The sequence below is a fragment of the Sceloporus occidentalis genome, unplaced genomic scaffold (genome assembly GCF_023333645.1).
Source record: "Sceloporus occidentalis isolate IW3139 unplaced genomic scaffold, rSceOcc1.0.p SCAF_4, whole genome shotgun sequence".
In the NCBI taxonomy this organism is placed as follows: Eukaryota; Metazoa; Chordata; class Lepidosauria; order Squamata; family Phrynosomatidae; genus Sceloporus; species Sceloporus occidentalis.
Window position 1 is genome coordinate 71,415,466 of NW_028316984.1, and position 17,840 is coordinate 71,433,305.

Below are 17,840 nucleotides of genomic sequence, written 5' to 3' on the forward strand. Positions count from 1 at the left end.
TTAACCTGGATGTTTCAAATTTCCTTTAATATTTTCCTGCAGCAAAAACTCACTCGTACCAACTACGGCTATGCACCATCTGTCTACAACCAACCAACCAAAGCATAATTTACTCAGATATAACTGACTCTAGTTGTATGATTATACAAAAGAGCATGGATGAATTTCAGATGTTAGATATTGCTACTATAATTTCATATTGACCTCTCACCATAATTTCTTTCCTGTCAAGCACTAAAAATAACCAGCCATTAATACTTTGTATCTATGATGACAGATACAAAGGTTTTACCCTTTGCACTCACTGTAGCAAATAACTTTCCTAGACATTGACTTCATTTTTATATTTTAAAAGTTATTAATATCTTTATTTTCATTATACCATTATATTCTAATTAAAATTGTGCATAATACTTTGGGAAAAAATGGGTCTTTTATAGGAAAAAGAACAGGGATAACTGATTTCTTGGCGGGCAGGGACGGACTTGAATAGGACAGACAAGAGGAGTAGCGTTCTTCTTTCCATTTCTTTCCCACTGTATCTGTCCCCCCTCAAAAAAGTTTCCTACTCTGGCTGATTCCAATGGAGGGAGCCAAACCAACTGTTGGGACCCAACAGTCGTCGTAATCCCAAAGGCAAGAGAAAGACTTGGACTCTGTGAATCCAGTCGATTCCTGGTATGCCCAGGGAGTGCCAATGTAATGCCTCTTTGGACATCTAACAGGAAAAACAGCTCCCTTCCATAAAGGAAGCATGCAATGGTGGATCTGAGCCTCAGACAATGCCCTCTCAGTCCTAAAGGAGAACCCAAAAATGCTGTGATCCTTGGGTCACCCTCATAAGGACTATGGAATTTCAACTTATGGGTGTCAACATTGTAAAGTGGAGAGTGGATTTCTTATTAAAAAGAGAACACTCTGATATATATGATATCTGATTATAAACTCCAACAGCAGGCAAGGTATTTTTCTTTTGTAAATCACGGAATCATAAGGACTATGGGACAATGTTCCAGCAATAGGTTACAAGGAATAAAAGATTGTTCTGAACATTGTAAGATGGCACTGTCCTTAGTTTTGCAATAGATGCAATCTTAAATTAGCACACTTGGGAAAAGAACCAGCAACATCTTGATACACCATACAACATGAAATGGAAACATCAAATAGGAATACTGGCAGAATTCAGTGGTGTGCTATTGAGAACAATTAATGTACAACTCAAAAAGATGCCCTCAGACAATCTCTTTAAGCATTGTTCCAGGTCTCCTTGGAATGCATTTTATTTTATGTAAAAAAGTATAATTCTATTTCATTTCCAATAAGGCACATTATTAAAAGTGCAGAATGACAAAAAGGAATAGTCTTCCCCTACCAGTAGTCATCTCTATTTTTTTGTAACAGTAATTAAACCACTGTTGGGAGTCAGTCTTATTTAACACTTGGAGAACAAAAAATAGCATCCATAGACAGAACATGCAGCTTCCTTAAAACCATGGACTCCATTTAACCTCCCCCACCCCATACACATTGAAGAAAAACCTTTAAAGGTATTTTCTCTTCAAGAATGGTTAAAGATTAATTTTTAAAGAGAAATATCAGCAAGATGTTCATTCATAGTCAGATGCTTCAAACACTTGCATTATTTCTTAAAGACCATGCCCTTCCCATGTTCTTCAAAGTTCCAGAGTGTCAAAGAGAATAATGACAATCAAGGATTCCTCAAGATCAAAAGTCCTACAGGTCCGTCACAGTGGCCTGGACACCAGAACCAAAAGCCCGTTTGTACATTCCTGCATTCTTCACATTATGCTCACGGACAAAGTCACTGTAGTGTCTATCCACTGAGTGGGCCGAGGGCTGGGACCACGCGTTCCATGCACTTCCACCATGTTGACAGCAGTCAGCAGCATCAAGGGGCCTGGATTGGTTTGGGAATGGGATGGGGCATAATTAGTATCTAGTTATGAATGAGGAGAGAGAATGGAAAGAGAAAGAGGCAGCTGAGGAAAAGGAAAAACTAGTGAGAGCATATTTGTTGAACAGCAAGCACGTTTAATGAATCAGAGGGTCAAGTTAAATCCTTTGCTGCTGCCATTAGGTTTTGTCGGTTTCAGACTGAGCCTTACAATATTTAATTTAAATACTGTACTCTGCTTTTGCAGACACTACTCTGAGCCAACAAATGGAATAATGAATGAATTTATAACCTGGCCTGTGATTTACCATGTTTCCATTTGCATGGCTTTCACTAGTATTAATGGCGATATCTCTTGTATATAAACATTGAACAATAGACTTACAGGCTAGAACATAGCACCTTCTTTCAGAAAAGAACTTCATAAATATAGCAGCATTTAAGGATTTAAACAACCCTGTTACATGCCACAGAAAGACAAGTATGAACAAGGCAACATGGAGCTATCAGAAAACACAGCTTTATATCTAAGGTTTTTTAAAAATGAAGATAGAATAGCTTCTCACAAAGGCAATGGAAGCATTCAGTGAAGGATGTTAAAAAACTACATGCAAACATAGTATGGATGCTGCCTACTCAGTATAATTTACTGATATCTTTACATCAAATTCCATTTTAAGAGCTATCAAGATGAGTCTAACTGGATGCACATGTAGGTTTGAGTTCAAAGTCTTCTCAATTATCAAGTCGCAGGTGCTTCTGAACTAGGCTTTTACACTGTGATTTCATTGTCTCATTCTTGGAAGTTTATAAAAGGTTTCAATATTGTTATTTTCAATTTGGAACTTTCGCATGTCTTTCTGTGTTTTTTTTTTTACTTCTCATCTTTTCTCACCACAGAAAATCCATTAAGGAAAAAGATGGAATAACTGCACAAGGCCTTTTAATTGTGAGAAATAGGAGTCTTCTGCCTATTTATATTTTGGCTAGAGGGTTTTCCCCCCCATGATAATCAGTAGAGATGTTAACAGTCTTGGTAGAAATGAAGTCACTTAACTTTAATGTATGAAGCATGAAAGGGCAGGCTTAGGCTAGCAGCTCTTCTTCAGTTTTGGCCTTCTCTCTGCTGCTACCTGATCAGAAATACAGCTTAGCTCAACCTGCCCCAGGCTGAAAATATCTTGGGCATGTTAAATGTCTAGAACAAGGACTTCTAACAGGCATGTTACTTTAAACACACAAGGGGAAAGGCACATAACCAAGAAAATGTGCTTTTAAACCAGATTTTGAATTATATTTCTTTGTTTGAAATTACAAGTGATGAATTGCATATATGTATGTGAGTGTGTGCATTCACACACACATACCATTCATGCATTCATTCTTTTGAACTTCCATGTCCACTTATGGGCTTTAACTTTAACTATAATGCCTGTATTTTGACTAGGGAAGTGGATGAATGAAGGAATTTAGTGAAAAGATGGTCACATGTAACTATGGTTTTTCAAGTAGCCATCATACATTCGGGCTGCTCTCCCCCTATGCAGGGCCAGTTGGAGATTTCTAATGCTGACTGAAGAATTTTGATGGGAATCCCAACCACATCTAAGTGCACAAAGATAGATAGCACTCCTCTCTCCCCTCAATACTGAGTATGCCCCCATGTCTGAAACTAGGAGAAATATTGTTAACAGCAACAATTTCAGAGGGTACACATAAAACAATCCAGTAGCAGCTTTCAGACTTACTGGGAAGAAGAAATTTCTAGTATAAGCTTTCATGGAAACTGTCAAAAAGATAATACTAGATTGATGAATGGTTTTTATGCCAAAGCAGACTATCTCTTTGAATGTCAGAGGCAAGTGGTGACTTGTTTAAGTTCACAGATGACCACCTAAGGGATCAGAGGGATCTTGCAGCACCTTTGACATTAACTAAAAGAAAGAAACCGATAACATGAAACTTCATAGACTTGAACCTACTTTCTCAGATGCATAGGGTAGAGTGGAGAGATCAGAGATAGATGGATGTGTGTGAGAATGTCAATTGAAACTCAAACCCTTGTTGGTATGGAGATGAGGTGGCAAATTCAGTTTTAATTATGGTCATTGGGGAACAAGGCAGGAGAAGTAGATAACCATATGAATGACTATTGGAATGTAGTGTGGGAAGTAGGGAGGAGATGTGATGAACTGGTCAAGGGCATCCTCATGAGCATGGGGGATTAGGTAGAGTTGAAATGTGTATAGTGTGCCAAGAAACCACTGTCTCCTTTCAGCCCACTACTGAAGGACTGGAGTCTGTGGATACATTCAAATTCTAGTATTTCTCTTTCCAATCTTCCTTTGTAGTTCTTTTGTTCAAGGACTGCTGTTCTGAGGTCCAAGATGGAATGCCCACAAAGAGCAAAATACTCTGCAACTGGGTTTTGTTTATTCCTATTCCTGATGTCTGATTTATGTCCTCTGGCCTGTTTAACCAATGTAAAGTGTGGAAGGGCATTGCTGACACAGAATGGCATAAATCACACTGGAGGATGAGCAAGCGAAAGTCCCACTAATGTTGTTAGATCCTGTGATGTCATTTCCTGAATGGAAGTGTAGGCAGTGTTGATATCTGGGTTTGTGGCAAGGCTTTGCACCTGTATCCACATCTGCGCTGTGTGTCTTCCTGTAGCTGGTAAGTAACTATCTGATGTTTCAAAGATACAGATAGCCATGTTAGTCTGTAGAATCAGTATGTGGAGAGATCTTGTAGCACCTTTGATACTAATTGAAAGAAAGAAATTGGCAGCATGAGCTTTTGTAGACTTCAGTCTACTTCCTCACATGTATTTGGTGGAGTGGAAGCCAGGCACAGACATATATATGTCATTGGTTTGTAAGCTGCCTGTAGGTGAGCAAAGGCCTGCCTCCAAGAGTCCTTGAGAGGGCAGCATTACCATCCAGAATAGGTTGTAGTTCATTGATGCATCTGTTCAAAAAGGTCACAGAAACAGTCATAGTTCTCACTGAGTGTCTGCAAATGGCTGTGGGTAATAACTCCCTACCCAACCTGTAAGCTTGTCATATTATTGTGGCTTCCACATAGAGAACCTCTGGGCAGAGACAGGGAAGACCTTGAAAATATTTTTTAAAAAAAAGTTATTTGGGATGTACATCAAAATGGTCTTGCTTTGTCCATAAAACTTCTCCTTCTAATGTTGAAGGGCCACAAAGCAATTTATTTTGCATTTGATGGAACAGGATGAAATACAGATAAAATTATATCCTGAGGAAGGTGAAAGTGAGAAGCCACTTACAGGAGAAAAGTAATACTTTGTCTAAGAGTAACTATATCCGTATGGAAATATAAGAAAGGAGGATTGCAGAGAGGAGCAGCCACTTTATTTGCATGCCCCACTAAGGTTATCACTATTAAGAAAACTGTCTTGTCTGATGAGTTTCAAGTAGTCAAAAGTTCAAAAGGATTGTTATCAATCTGGACAAAATCAAGGGAAGACTCCAAAAGGAGGGCTTCCAAGAGTTCAAAGATCATTCAGGAAGGACCTACTGCAACTGATGATGAACAAATAGGAAGCACCTGTGAGAGATGGGAAATGAGCAGCAGTAGCTGGAAATTATGAAGGATGACAAAAAGAACAAACAAAACAGTATTTCACAAGGTCTTATGTAGCATGGAACACATAACAACTATCCAGGAAGCTGAGGACCTTCCTCCATTTGATGGCATATGATATACATATAAATTTCCTGGCAGTCTTCATGATCAAGGTTGTACATATATGCTGTCAAGTTGCATACTGACTTTATGGCTACTAATGAATTTTAGAGGGTATTTATAACTGGCATTGTAAGTGTTCCTTTTCAGTTCTAGGAGCATTGCCATCCTAAGCAGTCTGCACAGAACTGGACACACTCCAATATGATACAGGATTTGATGACCCATCATAGCATCTGGGCATGGTGAAGAGTTTGTAAAGATGAAGATGAAGATTCATGGTTTCCTTCTGAAGTGTCTTTCTTGGCTGAGAGTGTCTTTTTTTTGGCAGATCAAAAGACAATAGCTCAGACATTATAGTCAAAATGGAGGAAGTTGTTGGCTGGGTTGTTGCTATGGATATCAACATTTGTGAAGATTGTAAGGCAAGTATCAATAGCAATAACAATGAAAAGTTAAGCCAAGTACGGTGCTGGATGGGTTGAGTCAAAAGTAATCAAGCTGGATGTCACAGGCTGACACAAAGATGTTGTCACTGCTGGCACTAAAGAACGTTGTGACTGTTGTATTAATCTTCATCTGCTTCACTACTGTACCAGTGGACTAGTACAAAGGTTTAGTGAGTTGAAAAAGATCTGTCACTTCTATAAAATTCTCTATATCTCTCCTATGGATGTCTCTACTAAGACTCCTCCAGCAGCATACGGGGATGTCTGAAGACAATGATCAAGAAGATAGCACAAGCAAAAACACATTTATTTATTCTTATCTCACCTTCTCCCTGGCTCAGCAACATCATATTTATAGCCAAAAAAGACAGAGGAGTTGCCCATTTGCTACTGCAGCTGTGGCAGATAAAAAGGAAGGGGTTGAGGGCGCTTAGCCTTGCACAGACATGTGCACTGAAGTCGGGGCAGGCTTCCCACCAAAGAAAATTTACTTAGCTCTAGAAGTTTCTGACCAATTTTGTACAGGCAATGAACAGCCCACATGTATGAGTCAGAGGGCACAGAAATTACAAAGGTCCTTTTCCTATACTTTTTAAAGCATTTGAAAATCCTACCATTTAAAAATAAGCAATAGGGGAAAAGAGTAACTGGTATCTTAGTTTGGAATTAATATTCCAGTTGAACCAAAAGATGGTTGTTATGTGCTTTCAAGTTGTTTGTAACTTATGGTGACCCTCTCACTGATCTTCACTTATCTATGGCATAGTCCTTAATGTACCAATGGCATTAGTCATATAAGTACTTCAGCAATAGCATTGAACAGTTTCTAATGCTTTTAGTCACATTTTAAAGGACTACTTTGGGACTGGTAAGAATTTCCATTAATCTCCGGCACAGTTCTATTTTCAGTAGTACCTTGTGAAAACTAGAATCCTATTCAGTAGTATACTTTATCTCCTATATTCATGAAGAACAGTATGATACATACATGAAAGCATTTGTTTGTTTGTTTATTTTGAAAAGACTGTACATCAGCCTTCCCCAACTTGGTGACCTCCAATGCCTAAATGTTAGTCCCAAGTAAAGTAGATACACTGAATCAATGGGAACTGATACTGCTAAATGTTACATTAGTACAATGGATTTACTCTAATTTGACTAAACAATTGGATGTTGGGCCCAGGTGTTTTGGAACACCCAAGATCCCTCACACTGGTTTTGTTAACTGAGCCAATGGCAGCTGCAGTCAAAAATCTGAAAGGTAGGAACCATACATCTCAATCTCTCTTTCTCTCTCTTTTTTTTTTTTTTTTAGGAGGAAGGAGGGACTGAAAGTGTGTTATGTTGGATGTTTAGCCAGATCTGGTCAACTCAACTGAAAACAATATAGCAGCATCCAAACTTGCCATAAGCTTGTACTTCTGGTTACAGTGCAACAACTCCTCAGTGGGAACTGGGGAGACAGACAGCTGCCTCAGTTATATCATCTGAGAGTTCTGCAAAAAAGGTTTTTGGAGAATTTTACTAATCAAGTTTCAATTTGAAAAATATGAGAATTTTATCTGTATTCATGTTGTACTAAAATTAAAATCAGAAGTTCAAAATTGCTTCATTGTATACAAGCAGACAGCATCTTAACTAGCATATGCATATTAAAATTACTCAATTCCAAAAAGCATGCAGGATACCAAAGCAAATATATTAGAGCTTAGAGGAGCCTTCTTTAGAAATGATCTTAATCAAGATCAACTTTGCTTTTTTAATTATGTTAAGGATTTGGTTCTTTGCAATTTAAATTCCAGCAGTCCACTAAAACATGAATTTATGAAAAGTTGCTTACAATGGCTGGTGGTCATCCCTAATATCAAGGCTTCAGATACCTTCTGATTTCCCAATGTGATATATGCTATTAGTTGCCAGTAATGCCCTACTGCAGGTGAGGGCAAGTGCAGTGTGTTGTGTTTGAATTTTTTGCCCCTTCAGCAGGCCGCACCACCTGACTCACAACTGCAGGTCTGCCTGAAATCACTACCATTTCCTGTTCTAGATTCATGGTTTTTCTGATCAGTTTTGAGCCTCTGGAGAGATTTTTGAGATGGTTTACAGTTACTCTGCCAGAGCGGCAACTACCCACTTGTTGTTCTGTTTTTCAGTCATTTTGTTACAGGGGTATTTTTTCTAGGGTGCAATAGCTTGTAATCTGCAGTAATAATAATAATAATAATAATAATGAGAGTGGGAACCATGGTGTAGCCTTGGGACCTCAATTTTCCCTCCTCTGTGCTACTGAATTCTAGATAGAACAGACCGAACAAACGATGAAAAAGAAGTGGTAGACACAAATCTAACTACAGAAATGGCAATTTTCAAAAAACAGTGGGAGTATCTTTCAGTTGTTCCAAGAAATCTAACTGCAGCCTGCAGGTGGTCATTCTTGAACAAAAAGAATTTCAAGACAGGCATCAAAGCAAAACAGGGTGAACAAGAATCGATTAAGAGGTCAATTCTATTTACTGTGGTTTGAATAGGGACAAAGGTCTTTTATCTAACAAAATATGTTAAAGACCTTATTAATGCAAGGATTTTTACCACACAATTATCACTGTTAAGGTCAAGATGTACCTTTCTGCATTTTACTCCCCACTTAAATCCAATGATTACAGTCCCACCGGTATGTATGTATACACATATGTATAATAATCTACCAACTGAAGCAGCATTCTTAAGCAACTGATGCAGTGGGATGCAGTTTATAAAATCTCGGAGCAAATAAAATTTATTAGTCTTAAAGGTACCAGAAGACTCTATTTTTTCTTCAGCACACTAATATGACTACAACTCCCATCTTCCAAAAAACTGTACTGCTTGGGAATAAAAAGAACATATTATACTGTAGTTAGCACTAGAATTTGCTCCTTGTATTTCAATCTTTTCCTCTTGTAGAAAACAGTACCTTTGCTTTCTATGCAGCTACCTATTAAATATCTACTGTTATCTTGCCCCCATATGGCTCACAACTGGTTTGCTCCCTCATGTGGAGCAGCAAAATATGCTTATGCTTAGATGTGAACTGCAGAAAACAGAAACTATCAATTTTTTGAACCCACTATCCTGGTTTCAGTAGTGTGTTTTACAAAAAGCTTACAAATTAAGCTTTAAAATCTAGTTACAGTAAAGAAAAAATAAACTTAGCAATTTAACTTCCTAGTCTTCTCTTTTCACTAGATTTTTTAAAAACTGGATACCTAGCCTAAATTAAGAACTCAAAGAAAAATATCTGAATGGTGCTGCATTATATCATGTTTTGCATGGCACTGATAGTATTGCAGCTCAAAACACAACTTCATGTTTTCATACATGCAAAGAACCAATTCCAAAAAAAAGCATTGATATTTTACACATTCAAAGAACTTCATGAACTATAGGTCTTACAATTTTGTACACAATTGAAAGTTCTCCAAAAAAAGCTGATGAAAGAATGACAGGAGCAAGACCAAAGCCAAGCCATGGGAACAGACCAATTAAAAGGGATAAGAGACTGATTCAGGAAAGCCCCATAGGCAGCACCAAGACATTCAAGTCACTCTCTTCCAGGCAGACATAAATTCCATCAATGCATCCAGCTAAATCTCATTCCAGACTTCACACTGAATGCAGCACACTTGGTTGACTGTACAGCTCCAAACAATTCCTTCTTGCTCCCCAATCCTGAGAATAGCAACACAGCCTGTTAAAAGGCAAGCACATACATACATACCCCATACTTTGGGGGGAGGAGGGAGATGTCTTATGTTCTTTAAGAGATCAATCAATTTTTACAGTGTAATAAAATTTATGGCAGGGGGTTGGACTGGATGGCCCTTGTAGTTTCTACCAACTCTATGATTCTATGAAAATATCAATTCCATATCCAAATATCCATTCCTCTCCATCAAAGTAATGCAGGGTTAATTTGGATACAAACTGCTTTACACACTAGCCTAGATGATGTATTCTGAACATAAAGTCCCTCTCTGCCTCTAAAAAGACCCACATGGCCAATGCCAATGAAGGAGATAAGGAAGAAAGAACAATTACAAGCAAGTAATCTTTATTTAGCATGTACAGGTCTTTTATAGTTACAAATGCTCCTTTTGTCTGAGACAGACCTGTTTTAGAGACGGAATACATAGGTTTCCTACCTAAGAATACCTAATGGACTAATTAGAACATATTATCTGACTTCTACACACTGTAAAGGCTGCTTTACACCATTTCCTACACGAATGCAAGATAATGGCCTGAAGACACAGACACAGACACACACAGGCTTAGTGTGCTAACATTTCAGAAAACATGGTGGGAAGCCAGAGTCAGCAGTGGCTTCCTAAAATGGTTACATTAAGCGAAAGAGACAATTGTAACCAGCTACCTAAGACAGCATGCATATTATACTTATGTAAGAAAGTTTCACAGGCAAAATAAACTTTGGAAAGTTACCAAACATTTCTCTTTGCAACTGCACTGAGTGAAGAACCTATTATTTTAGCAGGAATGGGGAGCAAACTGAAGTTTCCAGGATCTGAAATTCACAGTACTATTATAGCTGTACAGGCTTCTAACTACCTCACAGATTTTCTCAGAAGCTATAAAAGCACCATCAGAGTTGTTTGGAGCTGGAGTCTAAAGTATATATGTGAGGATGTTATCAATAAGCATGTGCACAGCAGTTATGCTGAGCTTTTATAAAACAAGCAATCATACCAATCAGGCAAAAGAGAATGGAATAAATAAATACCACCACCTCATAGGCACCACCAGTGGGAAAGGAAGAAACTGACTGATCAACCAAGATGTTTGGGGAAAAAACCTCTCATTTCAGACACTAGATAAACTGAAGGCAAAAAAGAAGAGAAAGCAGCTTTTTGATTGCAATTAAGAAAGCTTCAAGATACAGAGCCAAGGTCCAGAGAATTTTGAGATCAACAGATATAATTAGCTAAATCTGCAATGAACATATTCATCTGAGTTAATAATAATAATAATAATAATAATAATAATGTTTTATTTATAGACCGCTATTCCGCAATGATCATAGCGGTGTACAGTAAAAGTTAACAATTGTATCACATTCTTATCTATATTTACAAAATCAATGCAAGTGATATAAAAGCAAAACTTCACATTTTTTTTATCACAAACACAAAGGTCTTTCAATCTGAGGATTAACAACTTTAATTAAGTATGAAGTCTTTTGCAGCCTATTGCTGCTATTCTTCAAAACTTATGAGAGAACCAGAATTCTTCTAAGATTATTAAAGTACTCTGTTTGAAGTATAAAAAATTTAAAGTCAGTACTTTTAAAAGAGATGGGGTACCTGATGTTAAGTTACAGTGGTCTTATCTTAATGGATAGCCAGAGCTTGGACCACCAAGAAAAAGTATTAATTTAAGCAAGTTCTTATCTGTAACCGTTTCCATTTCCTTAAACAAGATCCTTCTGATCACTGCAGACATCCACACAGCTGAGAGAGTAGGTAGAGAGCTTTACCATATTTAACACAAAAGCCTAAAATATTGGAAAATGTGGCTTTCCTCATCCAATCCTCAGTGCTACATATTGTGCTGTGAGCACAAATGTGGTTGAAGAACGTGGATGGAGAAACCCCTTCAATCCACACCACTAAATGAGTGCAAAATGAAAATCCACAATATCAAGGTAATGCTGAGACTCCAAAAGATGAAATGGCAAAACTACCTGCATTAACTTCCGAATTATGTATTGATTTACTGAAATAAAATAACACATATCCTCAGGAAACAATAGCAACTGTCTTGCAGGAGGCAATTCCTCTTTTCCAAAGAAGAACAAAGTGAGACCTCAATAACATACCATTTCTTTTCTTGCTGGCTAGTTCCAGGACTCCTTGGAAGATTTTCTATTTCAACTAAGACTGGGCCAGAGGGAACTGCTGTTACAGAAGGAAGGGCTGTCTTTGCACTCCAGTTCTTTAAAGACAAAATACAAAGGAAGAAAATGTTTTAGATAATATACACTAATGTATAAGGATGAAAAAAAAATCCTCCAATCCTTCCCTATTTCCTCCAGCTCAAGGAATCAAGACAATTTGCTTCTCCTATATATATATGTATGGTTGTGAGAGTTGAACAGTGAAGAAAGCAGGTAGAAAGAAAATGAAGCCATTTGAAATATGGTGCTGGAGAAGATTTCTGTGGGTACTGTAGATAGTTAAAAAGACAAATGAATGGCTCCTAGAACAAATCATGTCTGAACTCTCCCTGGAAGCCAAGATAACTAAACCAAGGCTGTTGTACACTGTTGCAAAGAACGGATAAACCCTGGAACCCACCTCAAAAAGCACTAGAAATAACAACAATCTTTCACATAGACTGAAGTTGACTTGATGGCAGTTAACATCATGACTGTCCCCCCCTCCACCGAGAGTATTGTTATCTCAGAACAAAAGGTATCTGGTACTCCCTTCCTATCTCATGTGTTCTACTGTAACAGCATCTAAATTGGAAAGCTACCAGCCTTACTGGTTTAGCTGCTCATTTTGTAATTTTTTGTTTTTACTTAAATTCTCAAGGCCAAAATAATCAAAGGATCCCCACTTGCTACTTTGTTGCCCTGCTATATGAAAAATACAAGGCCAAGGCCATTGTGTTTTGATCATAGTTAAGTAAGCAGATTAGACAGATTTACCTGCTGTGATCCGTTATTTTGGCTGAAAACATTATTTGGAAGGCTGAAAGAAAAATACAACAGTTTAATATCCCAAAGATTGAACTGCTAAGTTTCAAAACTTAATCAGCGTCAAGTAAACAGCAAGTAGAAACTTTTTTTGTTTACTTAACCCTGCTTTAAATACATCACCACCCTCCCTCTCTCTCACACACACCCACAGATTTTGCTTATCAAAGAATTAAAAGTATTACTAACATTTATTCAGCTGCTACAAAGCAAATCTCATGAAGTAATTCAGAAAAAACTTGCAGAAGCAATAAGGAAGTGCTATGCAATTCAAAACTAAAACTGAAATATCAATCATAAGATGAACTTCTCAAAATATTGTGCTTCTCTTCTGAGCCCTGATGCCTGTGACCTACAACACACAAACTTTTCTTAAACTTGTATTTATCCAACTTCATCAAGTCATCCCTAGAAGGGCTTTGGATATCATCTGAAGCTTACAACACCACAACTGGAAAAAGAAGACATTAAAGAGCAATTCATTCAGCAAAAACATGTTATTCATAAGATATGATTTTCAGTGAAACAACATGGATCTTTACAGATCAATTTTAATTAACAATGTTAATTTAGCACACACAAGCAAACACAGAACTGATTTGCTCAAGAGTGAATATACCAGAATATCCTAACACCACAACAAATCACCAGTGAAAGGCAGATAGAATTCCCCACCCACACCCCAAATCAAAGTGTCTGTAAAATTGTTCACTATCTGTAAAAAAAAAATAGTAAAAAAAATAGTAAAGTAAATTTTAGGGAAAATATTGTGAAAAAAGGTTGCTTATAAGTTGTGTCATGAAAAATCCTCTTACATCTGCAATTGGGCTGCTCACAAATCACTGTGGATGCATTCAGAAATCTTTCTCAAAAAGAAGCTTGATTGAAATTAATTAGAAATTCATTCCCCTAAGTCTGGATCTGCTAGAAAGGGCATTCACTGCAGAATGGTCCCAAAAATTAATTCATATGATAGCATCTTCATTACACTTGTGCATGCTTTACTGGCAAGAGAGCTCCCTCCATGAAAAAATAAAGATAGGAGCATTTAGTGTAGTCAAGCATACTTTAATATTCTTAACTAACATCACTTGCTCAGTACCAAAATTTCAATCTGTGAAATAGTCCATTTATAAAAGTAAAAACCAATAAAAATGAAAGATAACTTATAGCCTAGAGATCATGGGAGAGTTTGGATAATCTTGTCTCTTCCAATCTGTCTTCTAGCCACTTAGAAGTATCTTCCTATGACAGGGGCACTGACTGTGTTGGTTGGGAGTTGAAGTCTAGCAATATCTAAAGGGCTACAGTTGTGCTACAAGTTTTGCTTCTGTTAATCATGGAATGCCAGTTTTATGACATTTAGGCTCAAAATCTCACAAAACTTATAAAGCTATATTCTCCTCCAACTCATCTAAACCCTTATGTATACTTTTAGTCTTCTGTAATAACTGCATGAAAAATCTACACAGCTAGACAACTCACAAAAGATACGAGATCATTAAAAGTCAAGTATTAATATCCCAGACCATGGGTAGTTTTCTGACAATCCTATCTGGATGACCAGATAAACATATGGATGATTTTAAGGCAGCACACTCATGGAAGCAATATTTACTTTACATGATGTGTTATGCTGAATAGCTGACCCTCTTACCTAGCTTCTTCAGACTTGTTTGTGTTTCCTGTAATAAAGCACAAAACAAAAAGTTCCTCAATATACTGTGTGTGTATATCTTCAAGTTGCCTGTTGACATATGGCAACCCCATGAATTTCACAGAGTTTTCTTAGGCAAGGAATACTCACAGGTGGTTTTGCCCATTCCTTCCTCTGAAATATAGCCTACAGCACCTGGCATTCATTGGCTGTCTCCCATTCAAGTACTCACCATAAAGTAACAAAAAGCATGCATGTATTTTTAGAGGGGACCTCAGCGAAATGGTATGAACACACTTTAAAAAGACTAAAAGCTAGGAAATGAAGAAAGATGTAAGGCTATTAGCTGTCTGGAGGATTATAACAGCAAGACTTCAACATATCTACAGGGCACCAGGTCAGAAAAGTCTTGTGTAACCTACCATCTTTCACAGAACCTAAGGTTAGTATGACAGAAAAAAATCCATTCCATCATCCTGTTAACAGTATTCTAGTCTGTAGCATTTGCTAGGATATCAAAATCAGGATATACGTTCCACAAACTCAATTAGAGTAGGCTTATCACAGACATAAGACCACACCTTCTACATAATGCCACATAACAAAACTGTTTCTCAAACAGGCTTTAGCTTCTGAAACAATTTGTGAATACGGCATGAGGACCATGTGTCCTCATATCAAAAAACATGATACTCCACTTGATTAGCATGAACCAACAGATGAAAAGCAGTGCCACTATCTATGAATAAATCAGGCTACCTTTCATTTGTAATGTTCTCCTTGAGTATCGTTTGCTAGGCCTTCTTTCAAAGGATGCTGATCTTCTAGCTTTGTTTGTTTTTGTTGTCTGGTACTCTGTTTTCCCACTAGATTGAAGTGAAATACACAATGACAGAACAAGAAAGAACATTTATGATGGTTAAGTAATAGCTGATTACACACAATGATCTTTGTTCTTCTAAATACTTGGTATTTCAAGTGGTGTCTCTTTATCAAATTCAATCAGGTGTTAACTAATAGACCCCATAAAATACTGAACAGACTGGATCACTTAACCTATTCAAGTAAAACCCATGATCACAGCTGCAAAGGAATAGAAAGATGGAATAATAAGAAACAGGAATAGTGCAAAAACCAAAATCAAAAAGTACATTTAGCTGATCAGAAAGAACATCTGCATCCAAATAATTTATTTCATTTCCAAAACTCAAAACGATAGGTATAGTCAATGATTCACAAAAGTCTAGAACCAGGTATGACATGGGCTAAATTGAAATTGTTGTTGCTTGAAGGACAAGCCAACTCAGAAAGAGGTATCTATGTGTTCTGCTTAAGGTTTCAGCCTCTAATCTTGAGTATAGAATCATAGAATCGTAGAGTTGGAAGAGACCGCAAGGGCCATCCAGTCCAACCCCCTGCCATGCAGGAAATCTAAATCAAAGCATCTCCAACAGATGGCCATCTAGCTTCTGTTTAAAGACCTCTAAGGAAGGAGACTCCACTACGCTCTGAAGGAGTTTGTTCCAATGTTGAACAGCCCTTACTGTCAGGAAGTTCCTCCTAATGTTGAGGTGGAATCTCTTTTCCTGGAGCTTGCATCCATTGCTCCAGGTCCTAGAGGATACCAAATAATGGAAGACCTTTCACTTGCAGTCAGTAAGCATATGCAAATGTTGTTATGCCTTTCTGCATAGCTATGATATTTAGAAATGTGTTCCTATCCGGCTTGCAAAAAAAATTTAAAAATTCTGGCCTTCTGCCAAATACCACATCCATGCAAAAGCGAAATGTCTACAATCACTTCAAATTTATTTCTTTTAAAGGTCTGGAGTAGCAGCCACCACACAAAAATAAGAGACCAGGTTTCTGTCCAGTGCATTATCTCAGAAATGGCAGGAAAGGAGATACTGAACTGAAGGGACTGCTGACCTGTATCTGAACCGTGACCCCAGCCGAATGAAGCCTGATCGACTGGAACCTTTCTGGACGGGTCCACGGAGGCGGAAGAAAGCATGATGTTCAACTGCACACTTCCACAAGTGTTTGCAGGCCTTTGGGTGATCCAGCCTGAACACAAAAGTATGCTCCTGCTCCTTTCCCTAAAAGTAAGAAGAACAACATGGCAGCATTGTGGAATAAAAGAAATACATGCAGTGGCTTCGAAAACATTGTAGCTGTAGAGAAAAACTGCAAATATACATAGAAGTGAAAATATTATCATTTTCTTTGTGATAACAATAACTCAAAGGATAGGTTAAACCAAGGATAATGTTAGAAAATACTAAAGAGAAGAACTGCCATTTTAAGAACAATACTCTCTTCAAGATTTTTATTCCTGAAGACAAAATTGAAGATATTAAATGTAGACAATGTATTCATTACAATTATTATTATTATTATTATTATTATTATTATTACCCCGCTCTTCAGCCAGAAGGCTATCAGAGCAGCTTACTATGACCTTGCAGTGTACCATCACCACATTCTGAATTTTCTGTGGTATGCACACCTTCAGAATCCTTTTCCAAAAGCCTAATGATTCTCCCATTCCCATATTTGACAAATTTAACTTCTTCAGCTTCATCAAATAAACTTTTTGTCTTTCTTTAAGTGCCAATCCAAGCTTAATAGAGTTAAATTAAATCAATGTGTCCATCCTGTTTCAATGTTATACATTGTTTAATCTTGGTAACATGATAATCTTTAGTAATCTTGTGTATTTAAAATTAATCTTTTTGATTCAAATTTTAATCTGTCTAATAGCTATTATCCCCTTGTTTTAAAGCATAATCTCTCATAGTATACCTTGTTCTATAACTGGAGGAGAACCACCACAAACTCTTCATTATTGTAAGACAATGTTGGTAGCAGTCATTTACTAGATTATATTAGCCCAAATCCTAGAGTGTATCAGCCCAAATTATCTCCCTATGTAAATAACTGTGTATGTGTACAGCACATTCATGTGGGATGGATACACACACCTACACTCATACACATTCTTAATTTGGTTTAGCTACAGTTCAGCATGTGTAAGCTAACGCATCATAACAGAGAACAGTTTACTTTTGCACAACTATTTCTTTTTAATAGAGAACAATATGAGTAAAACATTTTCCTCTACCTGTTCGTCATCTTCAACCACCACTAAGGTTAACTTATTCTTTTTGAAGTCCAACCTTGTGATTTTTGGCCTGTAAAACAAGGACAGAAACAGGAATAAATACTTGCAATTTACTGCAATTGCAACATAATTCATAATTCAAGTAGAATGGGGAATAAAAAATACCACTGTTAACCTAGTTTTGCCCTCCCTCACTTTGAAACACACAGATATGGTGA

The 17,840-nt window shown here is 37.3% G+C and overlaps 1 protein-coding gene across 6 annotated transcripts in view; it reads right to left on the reverse strand.

Annotated features, from left to right (window-relative positions):
• EPB41L5 (erythrocyte membrane protein band 4.1 like 5) overlaps window positions 1-17,840 on the reverse strand; it is a 96,793-nt gene that overhangs the window by 34,190 nt on the left and 44,763 nt on the right. For 5 of the 6 annotated variants that reach the window (XR_016280885.1, XM_089520301.1, XM_089520299.1 and 2 more), the window contains 6 exons: window positions 17,623-17,692; window positions 16,428-16,597; window positions 15,258-15,364; window positions 14,499-14,526; window positions 12,794-12,836; window positions 11,960-12,075 (listed from right to left, as the gene is read on the reverse strand). Coding sequence is in view for 5 of the 6 variants with exons in the window: in XM_089520301.1 (XP_089376427.1) it covers window positions 11,960-12,075; window positions 12,794-12,836; window positions 14,499-14,526; window positions 15,258-15,364; window positions 16,428-16,597; window positions 17,623-17,692 (534 nt within the window). In the remaining variant the exon portion in view is untranslated. Of the gene's footprint in view, window positions 1-1,247; window positions 1,922-11,959; window positions 12,076-12,793; window positions 12,837-14,498; window positions 14,527-15,257; window positions 15,365-16,427; window positions 16,598-17,622; window positions 17,693-17,840 lie in introns of those variants that run through there. The other variant, XM_089520303.1, reaches the window with a different exon arrangement.